Here is a 19478-nt window from a genome sequence, read left to right as displayed (position 1 = left end):
CTTGGAAATATATCTTTCACTGTCACTGTGTCAAAATCCTGGAACTCCCTTCACAACAGCAACGTGGGTGTACCTGCACCACAAGGACTGCAGCGGTTCAAGAAGGCGGCTCACCACCACCTTCTCAAGGGCAACTAGGAATGGGCAACAAAAGTTGGCCCAGCCAGCGACACCCACAAACCATGAATAATTTAATAAAGAATTTTAAAAATAAATTAATTAAGAATAAATAAATAAAGAATACATTTAAAAAATTTAGCCCTAAACAGCTGAGTGGCATGCCAGGCTATTTCAGAGGGCATTAAAGAAAAAAAAATGAAAAACTTGTGTTTATATAGCACTTTTCACAACTTCAGGATGTCCCAAAGCATTTTACGGCCAATTAACTGCTCACTGTCGTAATGCTGGCTTTTCAGAATTGTGCATTTGGATCTTTTATGTCCGTGGACCGGAGGGAATGCAGCACATCAGTTTAACATCTCATCGGAAAAGCAGCACTTCTGACAGTGCAACATTCCCTCAGTAATGCACTGCAAGTGTCAGCCGAGGTTTTGTGCTCAAGCCTCTGGAGTGACCCTCGACCATCTAACTCAGAGGTGAGAGTGACACCACACCAAGGGTGAACCACATTGCATGGATTAGTGGCCAGACTTTGGCAGTATCAGAAAAACTTTCCACTCCTTTAAAAATGGCAGACAGGACCCGGATTCAGAAGCCCCACCCCTATTTCCGGCAGATCCCATTTTTGCCAGTAGGAGGAAGGGGCGGGCTATGGTTCATACAGGAGGGAAACCCACACTCAGCAGGGCCATTTGAATGCAGTACTGAGTTCAAACAGACCTGATTTTGGTGGTTGCAAGGGTCTTACCCACAGGAATTAGAGTAGATGTAAACATTTTTGAAGGGTGGATAAGGTTTGTTTAATTGTCATGATGCGAAGTTTTTTAAAAACACTGCTCTTTAAACTTAAAAGAAAGTGGCTGCAGCTGTCAGCAATTGCCAAACAAAAATGTCTGCTGCAAAAGCAGAAAATGCTAGAAAAACTCAGCAGGTCTAACAGCATCTGTGGAAAGAAAGACAGAGTTAATGTTCTGAGTCCATATGAATCTTTTTCAAAATGTTCAAAATGCTAGACTGCTTTGATTGACAAGCCATTATTTGTTAACAATTTGCCAAGGGCTATTCATTATGAATGCTTGGCTGATTTTCAAAAGCCACAATTTTCTCAGCAAGGATTCTGAGTTCAGTTTGATTGACAATTGAAAGAGGCTATTAAAGGATTAGGGGAATGAACAGAAGTTTGTTTGTATAAGAGATTAACCACTTCAAGAGATTTAAAAGCGTTGATGTTTTCACGTTTGGGAGTTTTTAAAGTCTGTATAGTGAGAGCCGTATTAGATATTTAAAAGTTTTTTCATCTCCACATGGCTCCTGAGGTCTGCCCATAGTAGATGCTGAGTGAGTTGACATTGAGTCGACATGGGAGTTATGAGGGACCATGGGAGTGGGTGGAGTTTGCAGAGTTGGCATGAAAGGTAAGAGAGGCCAAGGGTGGGGGAGGGGTGCGGGTGGGTGGGGTTGAAGGGTGAGGGCTAAAGTGCCTAAGATCTTCTAAAACAATGAGGATCAAGTCCCAGAGAACCAAGCCAGACCTCCTAACCAGCTGACTTCGGTATTTGCCCACCCGTGTCCTCCTAGCATCTGCTTTCAGGGTCGGTAAGCCTGACTTCATCCTACACCCGAAACCCCACCCCCCTCCACCCAGAGTGAGAATACTGCAATTCGGGGCACTTCTTACTGAGGCTAGTCTAGTGAGTCACCAAATTTCCCAACTCCAGCTTCCTGTCTTGGTAGTGAAAATCCGGCCACAGGACTCAAATGCAAACCAGAGCGGTTCTCAGGTTAAATTCCAATTTTGCCCGGTTCAGAGAGCATTCCTGCATCTAAAAGGGATTGATCCAACTGACAGGAAACCCTGCAAATCCTACAGTGTTCTAGCGACAGGACCAAGCATAGGCCATTCAGCACCTCACGCCTGATCTGTACCTCAACATTATGTAATCTCCTGCCCTCCATATCTCTTACCTAACAAAAACCTATCGATCTCAGTTTTGCGCATCCACTTTAGGGGGAGAGAGTTCCCGGTTTCTACTACCTTTTGTGTGAACAAAAGCTCCTGACGTCACTCCTAAGTGGAATACGTTAACTAAATCAGGACAGATCGGTGGTAGCACTTGGAACCTTCCTGGTTTGTATGACTCACAAGCATTGGAGTTAACCACACTGCCACAAATGGCGCTCTGTATGTATTTTGTTTAAAGGAAGGGAAGGGACACACACTGAAGCGATTCATTTTCAAAATCTCCATGTCCCTCTGGCCCTGTTGGTTTTGAGACAGCCTGTATAGACTGTGTCTCTGTTTGAAATTTTAGCAAATTCTTTGTGAAGAAAGGTAGAAATAAATAAATCTTTGGCACAACGTCTCTTAGGGGCAGATTTTCACCTTTATCTCAAGTCAGGAAATTTCCCGTCTCAGGAAAAAGTGCCACGAGAGGTGAAATTTTCATTCCGGGGATGGTGGGGGGGCAGTGCAGGATGGAGTTGGGCTGTTGCCCCCAGACGAGGATTGGAGGCTGCCAAGTGCCTAGGCGGGCTATTTAAAAGGCCCGCCCAGCTTCTCTGGGATGTACATACGAACATACAAGATAGGAACAGGAGTGGGCCATTCGTCCCTTCGAGCCTGCTCCGGCATTCAATAAGATCACCACTGGTCTGACTGTAACCTCTCGCCTACTCACGATAACCCTTCACCCCCTTGTTTATCAAGAATCTATCTACCTATGCCTTGAAAATATTCAAAGACTCTGCTTCCACTGCCTTTTGAGAAAGGGAGTTCCAAACACTTAATACCCTCTGGGAGAAAAAATTTCTTCTCATCTCTGTCTTAAATGGGCGATCCCTTATTTTTAAACAGTGACCCGCAGTTCTAGATTCTCCCACAAGAGGAAACATAATCTCCGCGGCAACCCTGTCAAGAACCCCCTCAGGATCTCATATGTTTCAATTAAGTCGCCTCTTACTCTTCTAAACTCCAGTGGATGCAACCCTGTCCAACCCTTCTTCAAGATAACCTCCCCATTCCTGGTATTAGTTTGGTAAACCTTCTCTGAACTGCTTCTAATGCATTTACATCCTTTCTTAAATATGGAGACCAATACGGTACACAGTACCCCAGATGTGGTCTCACCAGTGCCCTGTACAACTGAAGCATAACCTTCCTATTTTTGTATTCAGTTCCCCTTGCAATAAATTTAAACATTCTATTAGCTTCCTAATTACTTGCTGTGCCTGCATACTAACCTTTTGTGATTCACGCTTGAGGACACCCAGATGCCGCTGAAACTCAGGGCTCTGCAATCTCTCACCATTTAGGTAATAAGCTTCTTTTTTATTTTTCCTGCCAAATGGACAATGTCACATTTGCCCACATTATACTCCATTTTTGCCCACTCACTTAACTACTACTATTGGACATGTTTCCCACAACACCAGGTGACCCCTGGACTGCTTTAATGCTGTGATACACTTAAGTTCACCAGAACCACTGAAACAGGCCAACAATAAGCCCTCAGTCCAATTTCTCACCTGAAGTTGCCACCTCCTACATCCAGTAGCCCCTCAACACTGCACAAGGCATCAGCCTATAGATTACAGCTTCAAGGCCTGCAGGCCCCAACCTGCTAGAGCAAGAGGTGAGCGAGCTACTGATCAACATTAAATGGCACAGATTGTGTGAAATCCACGGCAACATGTACAAAAAAAATCAAATCATTCAGCTTAGTTCCAGTTGTTTGTTAAGGCCCTCTAGCCTTTACCCCTCACAACCCCTCACCTCCCACTCACTCTCCATGCTCTATTTATGTCAACTCATGCCAACCCATGTCCCCCCACCCACCTCCAATGGCTCATCATACCCTCCATGCCAAACCATGAGTCCCCACTCATCCCCATGTCCCCAATGCCAACTTCATGCCAACCCATGTCCCCCACCCACCACCTTGTGCCCCTGCAACCCCCATGCCAACTCACCCAGTATCCACCATGGGCAGACCTCATGTGCCATGCTGAGATTAAATAAAATAAAGTTCTAAGTATATATGCAGACTTCACTATGTAAACAAAACACACTCATTCATGAAAGCCCATTCAATGCATCTAAATCCCCTCAAGCACTTAATCCCTTATAAAAAAAACAAACATTTGTATTCATAAATCCACATCAAAGACAGCTAATCCTTTAATAACCTCCTTGGGATTTTGACCAAATTGTGAACTTACAGCCCCCTATTGTGATAATGGCAAGTTGTGGAAGCAGTCAAACTGCAATCATGCTATAATTATATCATTTAGGGTTATGTCAACAAACAGCTATTAAAACTGTTTGGACTGATATTTTGTACTCTCACGGATACAGAAGGCTGTTTTTTTCCCCAAATTTTAAGGGGCAGGGGATTTGAATAACTGGATAGCTTTATAGTTCTACATACCTTGCCCACCGTCCAAGAGCATTTACATCTCCACCATAAAGTTGTCGAACACACACTGCGGGTTGAGGCCATTACAAGAACAAAAATTGGATGTGCTTGTCTTGTGCACTGAGTTTAAATGGTGCAGTGAATTTGCGCCTGTGACGCTTTGTGCCCCATTCCCTTTCTGCTCCCAGCGAAAATGGGATATGCCAGAAATGGGGATGGAACTTCCAGGTCTGCCATTTTTAAATGTCCGCAAAGTTTCCAAGATTCCACAAAAATCCGGCCCATTCATTCCAAAGCTGTCCTTACCTCTTCATTCTGTTCCCTCAGGCACTCTGGATTCTCTTGGAGATGCCACAAAGCTGAAAGCTGGCATGTGTTCTTGATCGGGATGGTGGACATAGCCCTGGTTCCCAGCCTCATCAGGCAAAAATCCAGGGATGGAAGGTCAATGCAAACCTGTGGACCCTGAAACAGCAACATGAGTGTTAAATAGCAGAGGTAAAAGCAAAAAACTGTGGATGCTGGAAATCCAAAACAAAAACAAAAATACCTGTTAAAATCTGATGGCTCTCCACTTCTTCCTCGAACAGAGGCCCAAACAATCCCCATCCACCACTACTCTCCTCCGTCTGGCTGAACTTGTTCTCACACTGAACAATTTCTCCTTAAACTCCTCTCACTTCCTCCAAATAAAAGGTGTGGCTATGGGTACCCGCATGGGCCCCAGTTATGCCTGTCTCTTTATGGGGTATGTGGAACATTCCTTGTTCCAGTCCTACTCCGGCCCCCTTCCACAACTCTTTCTCCGGTACAGCGATGATTACTTCGGTGTTGCTTCATGTTCTCGTCTGGATCTGGAAAAATTTATTAATTTTCCTTCCAATTTCCACCCCTCCATCATTTTCACATGGTCCATCTCTGACACTTCCCTTCCCTTCCTTGACCTCTCTGTCTCAATTTCTGGTGATAGACTGTCCACCAATATCCATTACAAGCCTACCGACTCCCACAGCTACCTCGACTACAGCTCCTCACACCCTGTTTCCTGTAAGGACTCCATCCCATTCTCTCAGTTCCTTCGCCTCCGTCGCATCTGTTCTGATGATGCCACTTTCAAAAACAGTTCCTCTGACATGTCCTCCTTCTTCCTTAACCGAGGTTTTCCACCCACGGTGATTGACAGGGCCCTTAACCGTGTCCGGCCCATCTCTCGTGCATCCTCACACCTTCTCCTCCCTCCCAGAAACATGATATGGTCCTCCTTGTCCTCACTTATCACCCCACCAGCCTCCGCATTCAAAGGATCATCCTCCGCCATTTCCGCCTACTCCAGCATGATGCCACCACCAAATACACCTTCCCTTCACCCGCCCCCCCCCCGCGGCATTCCGCAGGGATCGTTCCCTCCGGGACACCCTGGTCCACTCCTCCATCACCCCCTACACCTCAACCCCCTCCCATGGCACCTTCCCATGCAACCGCAGAAGGCGCAACACCTGCCCCTTTACTTCCCCTCTCCCCACCGTCCAATGGCCCAAACACTCCTTTCAAGTGAAGCAACATTTCACTTGCACTTCCCTCAATTTAGTCTACTGCATTCATTGCTCCCAATGCAGTTTCCTTTACATTGGAGAGACCAAACGCAGACTGGGTGAGACCGCTTTGCAGAACACCTTCGGTCTGTCCGCAAGCATTACCCATACTTCTCTGTCGTTTGCCATTTCAACACTCCACCCTGCTCTCTTGCCCACATGTCTGTCCTTGGCCTGCTGCAATGTTCCAGTGAAGCCCAACGCAAACTGGAGGAACAACACCTCATCTTTCGGCTAGGCACTTTACAGGCTTCCGGACTGAATATTGAGTTCAACAATTTTAGATCATGAACTCTCTCCTCCATCCCCACCCCCCTTCCGATCCCCCACTTTTTTTTCCAATAATTTATATAGATTTTTCTTTTCCCACCTATTTCCATTATTTTTAAATGTATTTCCATCCATTGTTTTATCCCTACCTTTTAGCCTTTTTTGATTCCTTCACCCCACCCCACCCCCACTAGGGCTATCTGTACCTTGCTTGTCCTGCTCTCTACCCTTAATTAGCACATTCCTCAGATAATATCACCACCTTCAACACCTCTTTGTCCTTTTGTCTGTGACATCTTTTGTTTATCTCCACCTATCAGTGGCCCTCTATATAGCTCTACTTGTCCCACCCACCCCTCCTCCCTTAAACTAGTTTATATTTCACCTCTCTTCTATTTTTACTTAGTTCTGTTGAAGGGTCATTTGGACTCTAAACGTTAACTGTGTTCCTCTCCGCAGATGCTGCCAGACCTGCTGAGTTTTTCCAGGTACTTTTGTTTTTGTTTTAAATAGCAGAGGAATGTGGGAATAAAACAGCATCTAATGGTTCAGAGATGGGTGTATTATCATCACTGGCAAGGCCCATCCCTAATTGCTCTGAGAAGACTGAGTAATAGCAAGGCTGTTTCTGATGTATGCAAGCTGCTATAAGACTTTTCTGTTCACTGTGAGCTTATTACTCAATCTTCTCAGAGCAATTGGCCTTGCCAACGATGCCCACATTTTTTTTTATTCATTGGATGTGGGCATCACTGGCCAGGCCAGCCTTTATTACCCATCCCTTGCAAGGAGGGCATTTAAGTGTCAACCACATTCCTGAGGGCCTGGAGTCACATAAGGACAGCAAATTTCCTTCCCTAAAGGACATTAGTGAACCAGATGGGTTTTTACAACAATCGCCGATTGGTTTCATGGTCATCGTTAGACTTTTAATTCCAGGTTTTTATTGAATTCAAATTCCACCATCTGCCGTGGCAGGATTTGAAACCAGGTCCCCAGAGCATTACTCTGGATCTCTGGATTATTAGTCCAGTGACAATACCACCATGCCATCACGTCCCCCATCCCGAATAGGGCTGGAAGAGGTTACAGAGATACAAATATATGAACAAGGAGTAGGCCATTTGGCGCCTCGAGCCTGCTTTGCCATTTAATAAGATCATGGCTGATTCGATAAGGGAGGGACCAGGGCACTGGCGGCATTTAAACACAAGGATGGGAATTTTTAAACTGAGATGTTAGGGGAACAGGAGGTAATGTATGACAGCTGGCAGTAGGATGATGAATGAACAGAAATTGAGTTAGTGTGAGTGTAAAGTTTCAGCTCATTGAGTTGGAAATACTACACCCAGTTCTCCCACTAACTTAGTGCTGGGCCCTCCTCTCCTGATAACTGTGTCTCGTGCTGAGAGAGGGTGACAGCACAAATCAGGGTTGAAACTGGGACAATCCCTGACTGTGTGGTACAACAAACACGGGCATTTATATAGCACCTTTAAAATGGTAACAGTGTCCCACAGGAATGATTCTCAAAACAAAACTTGCCACAGGGATACAAGGGAAATATTAGGACAGGTGGTCAAAGCAATAGGCTTTAAGGTGCGTCTTAAAAGAGAAGAGCGAGATAGAGAGGCGGAGAGCTCGAGGGAGGGAATTCCAGACCCTCGGCAGCTGATGGCAAGACCACCAAAGGTGGGGTGGAAGAAATTGGGGATGAGCAAGAGACCAGCACATCAGCTCCTTCTGGGTCCATCTTCAAGTAAATAAAAGATCTTTCACTCATCTCTTGGGTGTCAACCGCAAGAGCTCCCTGTAAAAAATGCTAGTTTACCTACTGTGGCCCTTAAGAAAACTGTGGCCATGTGCCAATCAATTTTGAGAATGGTCCTGAAACAGGTGCTTTTTTTGAAACAGGCCTTTGTTCCCTCAAGACTTGACTATCCAAGCTTCTGACTGGTCCCCCAAATTCTACCCTCCAAAACTTGAGATCATCCAAAACTCTGCTGCCTGCATCATAGCTCACGCCAAGTTCCTTTCCCTGTGCTTGCTGCCCTACATTGGCTCCCAGGCAGGTAACGCCTTGATTTTGAAATTCTCATACTTGTTTTCAAATCCCTCCATGGGATCAACTTTGGTTCAATGAAGAGTGCAGGAGGCCATGCCAGGTGGAGCACCAGGCATTCTTAAAAATGAGGTGTCAACCTGGTGAAGCTATAAAACAGGACTACTTGCGTGCCAAACAGCATCAGCAGCAAGCGACAGAGCCAAGCGATCCCACAACCAACGGTTCAGATCTAAGCTCTGCAGTCCTGCCACATCCAGTCGTGAATGGTGGTGGACAATTAAACAACTCACTGGAGGAGGAGGCTTCACAAATATCCCCATCCTCAATGATGGAGGAGCCCAGCACAGCGGTGCATTCACAACAATCTTCAGCCAGAAGTGCCGAGTGGATGATCCATCTCAGCCTCCTCTGGAGGACCCCAGCATCACAGATGCCAGTCTTCAGCCAATTCGATTCACTCCACATGATATCAAGAAATGGGTAAAGGCCCTGGATACTGCAAAGGCTATGGGCCCTGACAACATTCCAGCAATAGTACTGAAGACTTGTGCTTCAGAACTTGCCGCACCCCCAGCCAAGCTGTTTCAGTACAGCTACAACACTGGCATCTACCCAGCTATGTGGAGAATTGCCCAGGTATGTCCTCTACACAAAATGCAGGACAAATCCAACTCGGCCAATTGCCAGCCCATCAGTCTACTCTCGATCATCAGTAAAGTAATGGAAGGGGGTATCAACAGTGCTATCAAACAGCACTTGCTTAATAATAACCTGCTCACCAATGCCCACTTTGGGTTCCGCCAGAGCCACGCAGCTCCTGACCTCGTCACAGCTTTTTCCCAGGGTGGAAGAGTCAATTACTAGGGGACATAGATTTAAGGTGAGAGGAGAAAACTATAGAGGAGATGTGCGGGGCAAGTTTTTTACGCAGCAGGTAGTGAGTGTCTGGAATTCGCTGCCAGAGGAGGTGGTGGAAGCAGGTACGATAGTGGTGTTTAAGAGGCAGCTTGACAAATACATGAATAGGATGGGAATAGAGGGATGCGGACACCGGAAGTGCAAAATGTTTTAGTTGACGGGCAATATGATCGGCGCAGGCTTGGAGGGCTGAAGGGCCTGTTCCTGTGCTGTATTTTTCTTTGTTCTTTGTTCAAACATGGACAAAAGAGCTGAACTACCGAGGTGAGGTGAGAGTGACTGCCCTTGACATCAAGGCAGCATTTGACAGAGTGTGGCATCAAGGAGCCCTAGCAAAACTGGAGTCAATGAGAATCAGGGGGTAAACTCTCTGCTGGTTGGAGTCATACTTAGCACGAAGGAAGATGGCGGTGGTTGTTGGAAGTCAGTCATCTCAGCTCCAGGACATCACTGCAGGAGTTCCTCAGGGTGGTGTCCTAGGCCCAACAATCTTTCGCTGCTTCATCAATGACCTTCCTTCCATTATAAGGTCAGAAGCAATGATTGCACAATGTTCAGCACCATTCGCAACTCCTCAGATACTGAAGCAGTCCATGTCCAAATGCAACAAAACCTGGACAATATCCAGGCTTGGGCTGACAAGTGGCAAGTAACATTCATGCCACACAAGTGTCTGGCAATGACCATCTCCAACAAGAGAGAATCCAACCATTGTTGCTTGATGTTCAATGGCATTACCATCACTGAATCCCCCACTATCAACACCCTGGGGGTTACCATTGACCAGAAGCTGAACTGGACTAGCCATATAAATACTGTGGCTACAAGAGCAGGTCAGTGGCTAGGAATCATGCACCTCCTGACTCCCCAAAGACTGTCCACCATCTACAAGGCACCAGTCAGGAATGTGATGGAATACTCCCCATTTGCCTGGATGAGTCCAGCTCCTACAACACTGAAGAAGCTTGACACCATCCAGGTCAAAGCAGCCCGCTTGATTGGTACCACATCCACAAACATTCACTCCCTCCGCCACCGATGCACAGTAGCAGCAGTGTGTACCATCTACAAGATGCACTGCAGGAATTCACCAAGCTTCCTTAGACAGCACCTTCCAAACCCATGACCACTACCACCTAGAAGGACAGAGGAAGCAGACAGATGGAAACACCACCAACAGGAAATACCCCTTCAAGTCACTCATTGTCCTGATTTGGAAATATATCACAGTTCCTTCACTGTTGCTGGGTCAAAATCCTGGAACTCCATCCCTAACAGCACTGAGGGCATATCTACACCACATGGACTGCAGCAGTTCAAGAAGGCAGCTCACCACCACCTTCTCAAGGGCAAATAAGGATGGGCAATAAATGCTGGCCCAGCCATTGAAGCCCACATCCCATGAATGAATAAAAAAAGGGAAGATGCCTGGGCTGGAGGGTCTGAGCTATGAGGGAAGATCGGATAGGCTGGGGTTATTTTCCTTGGAGCAACGAAGGTTGAGAGGGGATCTGGTAGAGGTGTATGAGATTATGAGGGACTTAGATAGGGTGGATAGGAAGGCACTTTGTCCATTAGTAGAGCGGTCAATAACCAGGGGTATAGATATAAGGTAAGAGATGGAAGGCTAAGAGGGGAGCTGAGGAGAAATTTTTTCACCCAGAGGGAGGTGGGAGCCTGGAACTCACTGCCTGAAAGTGTGGTTGAGTCAGAATCTTTGGTAACATTTAAGAAGTATTTAGATATTTGCTTGTGTTGCCATAGCCTCCAGGGCCAAGGGCCAAGCGCTGGAAAATAGGATTAGTGTAGTCAGATCTTTGTTGACCAGTGCAGACACAATGGGCCAAATGGCCTCCTTCTGCACTGTAGACGTCTATGAATCTATGAATATCTGTGCTTCTCTAATTCTGACCTCTTAAGCATCCCCGATTGGAATTGCTCCACCATTGGTGGCTGTGCTTTTGTTTGCCTGGGCCCCAAGCTCTGGAATACCCGCACTACACCTCTTCGCCTTGCCACCTTGTTTTTTCTCTTTAAGAAACTCTTTAAAACCTACCTCTTTGACCAAGTCATCAGACCTAATATCTCAAAATGTGGCTGGGTGTCATATTTTGTTTTACAATGTGAAGTCTCGGAACATTTTATTACCTGAAAGGTAGCACATAAATATAAGCTGCTGTTATTGTTATCATCCAAAGCAGGCCAATTATTTAGCCAATGGGATATTGTGGAGCATTCATGCTTCTACTTTATAATTTGGTAGCACACTGACCACAAAAGTTGCCTCCATGTAAAGGGCCACTGGCTCCTCTTGATATCTGATGTGACACTGCAGACGGTGGCTCATTTTCTCAGGCTTGCCTCCAGTAAGTAACAGTTCCAGGTCACAGTAATCATTGGGCTCTGTGAAAAATACAGAAATCTCCAGTCAGACATTTTTTTTTAAAACGCAGTAGCTTGGAGCTAGTTGAATGCTAAATTCCCAAACCATTAAGGTTTTCAAAGAAATAACTTGCATTCACACAGCAGCTTTCTAAACCTTAGGACATCCCAAAGCACCTTGCAGCCAATGAAGTCCTGTTGAAGTGTAGGTACCATTATAATGTAGGAAACATGGCAGTCAACATGTGCACAGCAAGCTCCCAGAAACAGCAATGGGATAATGACCAAAGCCTCTCCTTTGGCAATGTACGTGCTCTCTTTTCTGAAACATCTGCCAAGAATATTCCAGTATATTTCTCTCACAATGTGCCAGAAAGTAGCATTGTGCACAGAACATTTCTCTCCATTCTAAATAGGTACTTTTAACTTTAGCAATGCTGTGAGATGGACGATATGGAATTGACTTTAATGGAGAGGGATTTGGTTGTGGTGTATTTCACACCATCACCCAGTGAAATTCACTTCCTTAGCCTTTTCCCAGTTTAAAACCCTCCCCTTCCACCTAAATAGATGCACAGCAGAATCACAGTCCACAAAACAGATCATATGATTCAGTACTGAAGACACTAGGAAAGGTCCAGGTTCAATTCCCCAGCAGTGCTGAATTAACCAAACTCAAAATTTCATTCATTCAAATGCAAATGAGATTTCTTTTAGAAAATAGCATCTTTGGGAAGCAACATCTGAGTAATCTGAGACATAAAGTAGAATCACAGAATGGTAACAACACAGAAGGAGGCCATGTCTGTGCTGTCTCTTTGCTGGAGCAACTCAGTTAGTCCCATTCCCACCCATTCCCCGCAGCTCTGAAAATCTTTTCTTTTTGGATGATAATAATGCTGCCCCTTTTGCATTCTCGCTCTTTACACTGCCGCTGCTCTGTGTTCCCCTCTTTACCCTTAGGCTGCATTGTCACATTCCCAATGAAGTTTTTTTTTCCACTGAAGTTTTTTTTTAAAAATTCTATATATATCATGCAAATATTTTTTTTTAAATCGACAGAAATCTAAGGAAGAGGAATTTGACAAAAATATCTGTATCTTAACTCCATTTAGCTGCCTTGGTTTCATAACCCATAACCCTGCCAAACAAAAATCCATCAATTGCTGGAAAAACTCAGCAGGTCTCACAGCATCTGTGGAGAGGAATACAGAGTTGACGTTTCGAGTCCGTATGACTCTTCATCAGCACAGACGGACTCGGAATGTTAACTCTGTCTTCCTCTTCACAGGTGCTGTCAGACCTGCTGAGTTTTTCCAGCAATTTTTGTTTTATTTCAGTTTTCCAGCATCGGCAGTGTTTTGCTTTTAAAAAATCCATCAATCTCAGCTTTTCAATTTTCAATTGACTCTGAACCGCGACAACTTTCTGGAGACAATTCCAGATTCCCACTGCCCTTTGCGTGAAGAAATGCTTCCTGACATCACCTCTGAATGCCCTCTTGCCTGGACTCCTCTACCAAAAGAAATACTTTCTCTCCATCTGCCATATCAATTCCTTTAATTAACTTAAACCCCTGGATTAGATCACTCCATAATCTTTTATGCTCAAGGGAATAAATGACTAGCTACTGCAATCTGTCCTCATTATTTAAACCCCTAAGCCCCAATATTATTCTGGTGAATCTGCACTAACGTGGTATTCCACAAGTAAAATTAAGAGCGACTAGACTATGAGACAGCTCAATCCCCTACTCTATAAAATTCATAAATAGTATGTAAATGATTGAGAATTTAATGAACTCAACCTGACAACATATGATCTATGGATTTAATACAAAATGCAGAGCGCAATAGACCTTTCATTTTTCTTCTGTAAATTAAGGAGACCTGCATCTGGCAACACAGTATAATTATTTGTACACTGAAATGTTCATTATTGTGCAATCCTTTTATCATTTAATATTTTATTTTAATGATTGTCTATTACTATATCCTGAATTATGATTACTTGTTTTATTTGTACTGTAATCACAATTCGGCACCTCTCGCCACGACAGCCTTTCAATAAATCAAATCAAACCAGTTACCTATTGTTCCACAAGGTGGCAGCACCTCCAAGATATGAGAATCGTGCATGCTCTCCCACTCATAGTAGATGGTAGATTTGCTATTATTCCACATCTGCAGATAACAGATAATGAATACATTTGTTGTGAATTACCTAGTATGGTACAAATAGAATTGTTTCAAGTCCTTCCAAAACACTTGCTAGGTAAACTGATGAGCCGTTTAGGTTACCGTCAATGTATAAAGCATAGAATGGCACAGAGGAGGCAGCCTAATCCCATTTTTGAGCTGTGGGTCCATTGTCTTGTAGGTTACAATACTTCAAGTGTACATCTAAGTATTTTTTTTTAAACGTGATTTCCGTCAGGCAGTGAGTTCCAGACCTCCACCGCCCTCTAGACGAAAAGAAATTCTCCCCAAGTCCAGTCTCATAATTTTTTAAATCTATGCCCATGTCTTTGACTCCCTCTGCTAAGGAAAGTAAGTCCTTCCTATTCACTAATGCTCCAAAATCATGAGTTCAGGTCCCACCACGGCACTGGGGGAAGATAAATTCAATCTATTAATAAATCTGGAATAAAATGCCAGTCTCATTGGTATTGACCAAGAAACTAGTGGATTGTTGTAAAAACCCATCTGGTTCACTCCTGTCCCTAGTGGCATGCACGTTTGAGCATAGGTGGGCTACTCAGCTCTGGAAAGCATCGGAACTGAGCTAGACACTATCTTCAACTGATAATCACGTGCATTTCCGCACAAGGTGCCACAGGCCAGCAATTAAGCCATAAAAACAAAAAACTGCGGATGCTGGAAATCCAAAACAAAAACAGAATTACCTGGAAAAACTCAGCAGGTCTGGCAGCATCGGCGGAGAAGAAAAGAGTTGATGTTTCGAGACCTCATGACCCTTCAACAGAACTGAGTTCTGTTGAAGGGTCATGAGGACTCGAAACGTCAACTCTTTTCCTCTCCGCCGATGCTGCCAGACCTGCTGAGTTTCTCCAGGTAATTCTGTTTTTGTTCAGCAATTAAGCCAGCTTATTTTGCCTCTCCCGGGGAAGCTTTGCCCCACTGTTCGCATTAATGCTCTTCATCTATTAATGTTTACAGGATAATGTGAAGGATCCATGTTGCTGGAGTTGAGACCTTGCAGAACTTGATAGAAAGAGACTGTATTTACACATCATTCACATCCCAAAGCACTTTAGTTGTGCAGTCAAGCACAGCAGCCAATTTGCACACAGCAGTAAGAGAAATGGCCATTTGAATCTTTTTCTTAAAGTGACGTTGCTTGAGGGATAAATGTTGGCCAGGACACTGGGAAAAAAAACCTCCGCACCGCTTTGAAAAAGTGTCGTGGGACTTTCTACATCCAATTAAGGTCAGACGGAGCCTCAGCTTAATGTCTCATCAGAAAGACAAAGCAGCACTCCCTCAGCACTAAAGAATCAGTCTAGATGATGTGCTTGATCCTGGAGTAGGGTTTGCACCCATGCCCATCTGACTCAGGGGTGAGAGCATTAGCACTGAGCCAAAGCCAATACGTAGGATGAATGGTCAGTTAATGGCAGGTAGCACCAACAGGCAAGTCCCCCACTGAGGAAGGGGCATGGACCTGAAAGTTTAACCTTAACTGAATATATTCAAGGCTGAATTAGACAGAGTTTGGATCAACAACGAAGTCAAGGGTTATGGGGGCAACAGGCAAGAAAGTGGAGCTAAGGCCACAACCAGGTCAGCCATGATCTTAATGAATGGTGGAGAAGGCTCGTGGTGTCGAATGGCCTAATCCTGCTTTTGTTTCTTATGTTCTTATATTCTTATGTTAAACCTTTTCCTTTCTCCTCAGATACTTGCTGAGTGTTTCCAGGATTTCCCGTTTTATCCCCACACCAGCAGTGCAGCCTGATATAGTTACCAGGTAAATTCTTATAATATTTATTGATTCAATTTTGTCCTGACATCTAATCTTCAGAAGCTTCCAAAGGCAGCTCAAGCGGAAATGTTTAAGCTTCTTCGCATGATGCTGGTGCACAGTCCAAGCCTCCATGCATAGAATGTGCAGCACTATCGCTCTATAGTCTTTCAGTTTGGTAGGCAGACTTACTCTTCTCTGTTCCCAGACTGAGGTTCAAAGTCTGCTGAAGGCTACAGTTGCTTTGGCAATTCTTGCGTGTGTCTCGTCGCCAATATAGGCAACTTGAGAGAGCGTGCTGCCGAGATAAGTGAACTTATCTATTGCTAACAGATTCTGTCCATAAACGGAAATCTTGGACTCGAAATAGGGCTTTCCTGGAGCCGGCTGGTATATTACTTAAGTTTTCTTTGCGCTGATCATACTGATCTACTTCTGAACGTACACCCTGTGAACCGCATGACATTAAAAATCTATCAGGTCAGCCCTCCGCCTTGTGAAAAGAGCCCCAGCCGGTTAAACCTTTCCTGATAATTATAACTTCTCGGTTCCAGTGTGAATCATGAAAATTGTTTGTGCACCTTCTCCAGTGCCTCCACATCCATTTATAATATGGAGGCTAGGACTGTGTACGTAGCCTACCCAAATTTCTATAGAAGTTTAACATAATTTCACTGCTTTTCAATCCTATCCTTTTAGAAATGAACCCCAGTGCTTGCTTGTCTTTTCCATGCAATGACATTGAAATTCAGACCTCAAAATACTTTTTCAGAGTCGTGCCCATGTAGTGCTCGCCTGGGATGAGAATGGCGTAAGGCTTCAATAGGACTTGAAATGGCTCGGTATATCCCTTAACCTCCAGCTCCAAGCCAATGACGTTACTAATCGCTGCAGAAGCTGTTTTCATAGATCTTTCCAAGCTATTTTTCCTGAAATTTATGAGGAAAGGAAAGGATTTAGTTTGGGAGGGATGTACTTGTGGCACATTACAGTTTGATTTCATTTTATAAGTGGAAGGGTTAACTTCCGTACATTTAGGTTTATCCCAGGGAGAGCTGACCCCTTTGTGATGAGGGCACAGGTGGCAACGAGTGCATTTACTTGCCAAGCTAAGGTATGCCCTTAGAAGATACTGGTGGGCCCTCCTGCAAGCAATGGCTTCTGCCAGGCCACTTCAGCGAGCGTGAAAAGTGATGTGGTGAGGGATGGGCTTATGCATCAGGTGGGGGGGGGGCAGGTCCCAGATTTCTTTCTCTGAAGGCCATTCAGTGGGTTCTTGACAACAATCCTGAGGCTTCTGCAATTGTTTCTTTTTTATTATTTTGGTGGTGTTTAGCAGAAAGACGCTTACAGCCAGAGGGATGTTGGCAGTAGTTCAAAACATTAACACTCACACTGGACTGACACCAACTCTGACCAAAGGTCAGTGCACCTGGTTTTCTTAAACCTGGCAGCAGCAAACATCTGGTTTCGCTGGGTGTCCTGATTGAGCTCCAGATCCTTGGTAGCCATTGCACTGTCAGGTTCAGTGCAGTTGTGGTCTAACATTATGACAAAGAGGTATGCTGCCTGCCCCTGGCCCTTCCTCTCAAGAAAGACCCAATGCCTGACACAATGGTCAGGTAAAGTCCGCTGAAGCTTACAGAAATGGGTCTCTCCGCCCTTTGTGTTGTTACAGTATTCCTTGGTTGTGAGAGGGATTGAAGGGTCTGGACTCATGCCTGCAATATGTGCACTGCCAAGGTAACGAGGCAAGGGAGAGTGCTTCCAGCCTCCCATCACTATGTCCTGTTGCAAAACCTTTGCAACACCCAATCTCAGGGTTTGCCCAGAACGTTGACAGCAGGGCTCACTGATTGGAAGTCCATAGCAAACTCAAGGCAGGTCTGAAAGTCAGTGGAACTGGCATTTTCTCTATTTTTAACTTTCAGGTCACTTTTTTTTTCGGGACCGGACATGTGACGCTTCGATCTAGTCCATGTCCACCCCACCCCCCCACCCCCGACACCTCTTCACCACACCCTATCAGTATAACCTTCTAATCCTTTTTCCCTCACGTGCTTATCTTGTGTCGCTTTAAATACTGGGGAGCGCTGGATCTAGGTCGCTCTTCTGAATGCCTTAGGGATGGAGTCCTAGGGGTGGAAATCCACCTCGCTACCAATCTGTTAGTAGTATGAGTGCAGAACAGAAGGTGCAGCATGAGAGAGGACAACAGCACATGTGGAACTTACCTACTGGTGTTACACTCGTTGGCATTCAAAGGTTCTGGAATATCCCGCAATACAAGGTAAAGCACACTGTGATAGTCCTTCAGCTGCAAAGGGTAAACAATACTTCATTCAAAATAGAGATTAAATTAGAAAACATCATCAATACAACCTTCTGTCAGCATCTGTGAAGATACTTCAAAGTTGCTGCTTCAGATGCTTTACGTGACAGAAGGCCTTTTCTCTTTAAAGATGCTGATGGTTCTGTTTGTAATTTTTATTTCTTATGCCTTGTTATCCAAACAAGCAGACAGTTTAACACCTCATCTGGAGTTTCAACCTAGATTAGGTGCTCAGGGGCTGAATTTTTAGGCCCCTATGGGCGGAGGCAGAGGGATAGCAGGCATGGAATTGTGTGCCAGAGGCTGGAATTTTCCCAGAGGCCAAACAGGCAGGGCTTTCTGCCCACATGTAGTGGGTGGCCAATTGACTTTCTTAAAGGCCAATTACAGCTGATTGCCAGAAGCCAACTGGAATTTTCCAGTCAGCCTCAGGCCCTAGGAGACTTTAAGAAATAGGGCATAACTGGTTGGAGGTGACCTCCTGGTGGCAGAGAGGGGCGGCCAGCACTCTAGGCAGACTCAGAACCTGCCTGCCTGTTTGGCTTCACCTGCAGCTAGTATTCGGGACAGTTTCTTAGAACAATATGTTGTGAATCCAACCAGGGATCAGGCTATTTTGGATCTGGTAATGTGTAATGAGGTAGGTTTAATAAATGATCCCCTAGGAAACAGTGTCGGAAAAACTGTGCTAAACTTAAATAAGGGTAATTACAATGGAATGAGGGCAGAGTTTTGGCTGGAGCGGACTGTGAAAGCAGTTTAGCAGAAAAGACAGTTGATGAACAATGGCAGACGTTTAAGAAACAAAGATATATCCCGATGAGGAAGAAGGATTCTAGGAGGGGGATAAACTAACCATGGTTAACTAAGGAAGTTAAGGACACCATCAAATTGAAAGAAAAAACATACAATATGGCAAAGATTAGTAGTAAACCAGGGGATTGGGAAAGTTTTAAAAACCAACAAAAGATGGCCAAAAATATAATAAAGAAGGAGAAAATAAACTTTGAGGGTAAACTAGCAAGTAATATAAAAACAGACAGTTAGAGCTTTTTAAATATATAAAAAGGAAGAGAGAGGCTAAAGTGAACATAGGCCCCTTAGAGAATGAGACTGGGGATATAATAATGGAGAACCAGGGAATGGCAGAGGAGTTGAATAAATACTTCGCTTCAGTCTTCACGGTAGAAGATATTATAGCATTCTAAGATTACTAAATAATCAAGGGGCAAAAGATGGGGGAGGAAATAAATACAATAACTGTCACTGGAGAAAAAGTACTAGGGAAACTAATGGGGCTAAAGGCCGATAAGTCCCCTGGATCTGATGGGTTGCATCCTAGGATATTAAAGGAAGTAGCTACAGAGATAGTGGATGCACTGGTAGTAATCTTCCAAGAA

At 44.7% G+C, this 19478-nt stretch overlaps 1 protein-coding gene across 3 annotated transcripts in view; it reads right to left on the bottom strand.

Annotated features, from left to right (window-relative positions):
* dlec1 (DLEC1 cilia and flagella associated protein) overlaps positions 1 to 19478 on the bottom strand; it is a 153890-nt gene that overhangs the window by 50094 nt on the left and 84318 nt on the right. For all 3 annotated transcript variants that reach the window (XM_041184760.1, XM_041184761.1, XM_041184762.1), the window contains 5 exons: positions 17981 to 18063; positions 16501 to 16675; positions 13852 to 13945; positions 11653 to 11783; positions 4842 to 5000 (listed from right to left, as the gene is read on the bottom strand). In XM_041184760.1, the coding sequence (XP_041040694.1) occupies positions 4842 to 5000; positions 11653 to 11783; positions 13852 to 13945; positions 16501 to 16675; positions 17981 to 18063 (642 nt within the window). The remainder of the gene's footprint in view (positions 1 to 4841; positions 5001 to 11652; positions 11784 to 13851; positions 13946 to 16500; positions 16676 to 17980; positions 18064 to 19478) is intronic.

The sequence above is a fragment of the Carcharodon carcharias genome, chromosome 3 (assembly GCF_017639515.1).
Source record: "Carcharodon carcharias isolate sCarCar2 chromosome 3, sCarCar2.pri, whole genome shotgun sequence".
Taxonomy (NCBI): Eukaryota; Metazoa; Chordata; class Chondrichthyes; order Lamniformes; family Lamnidae; genus Carcharodon; species Carcharodon carcharias.
Note: the sequence above shows the minus strand (reverse complement) of the source record. Positions and strands in the feature narration are given on the sequence as shown.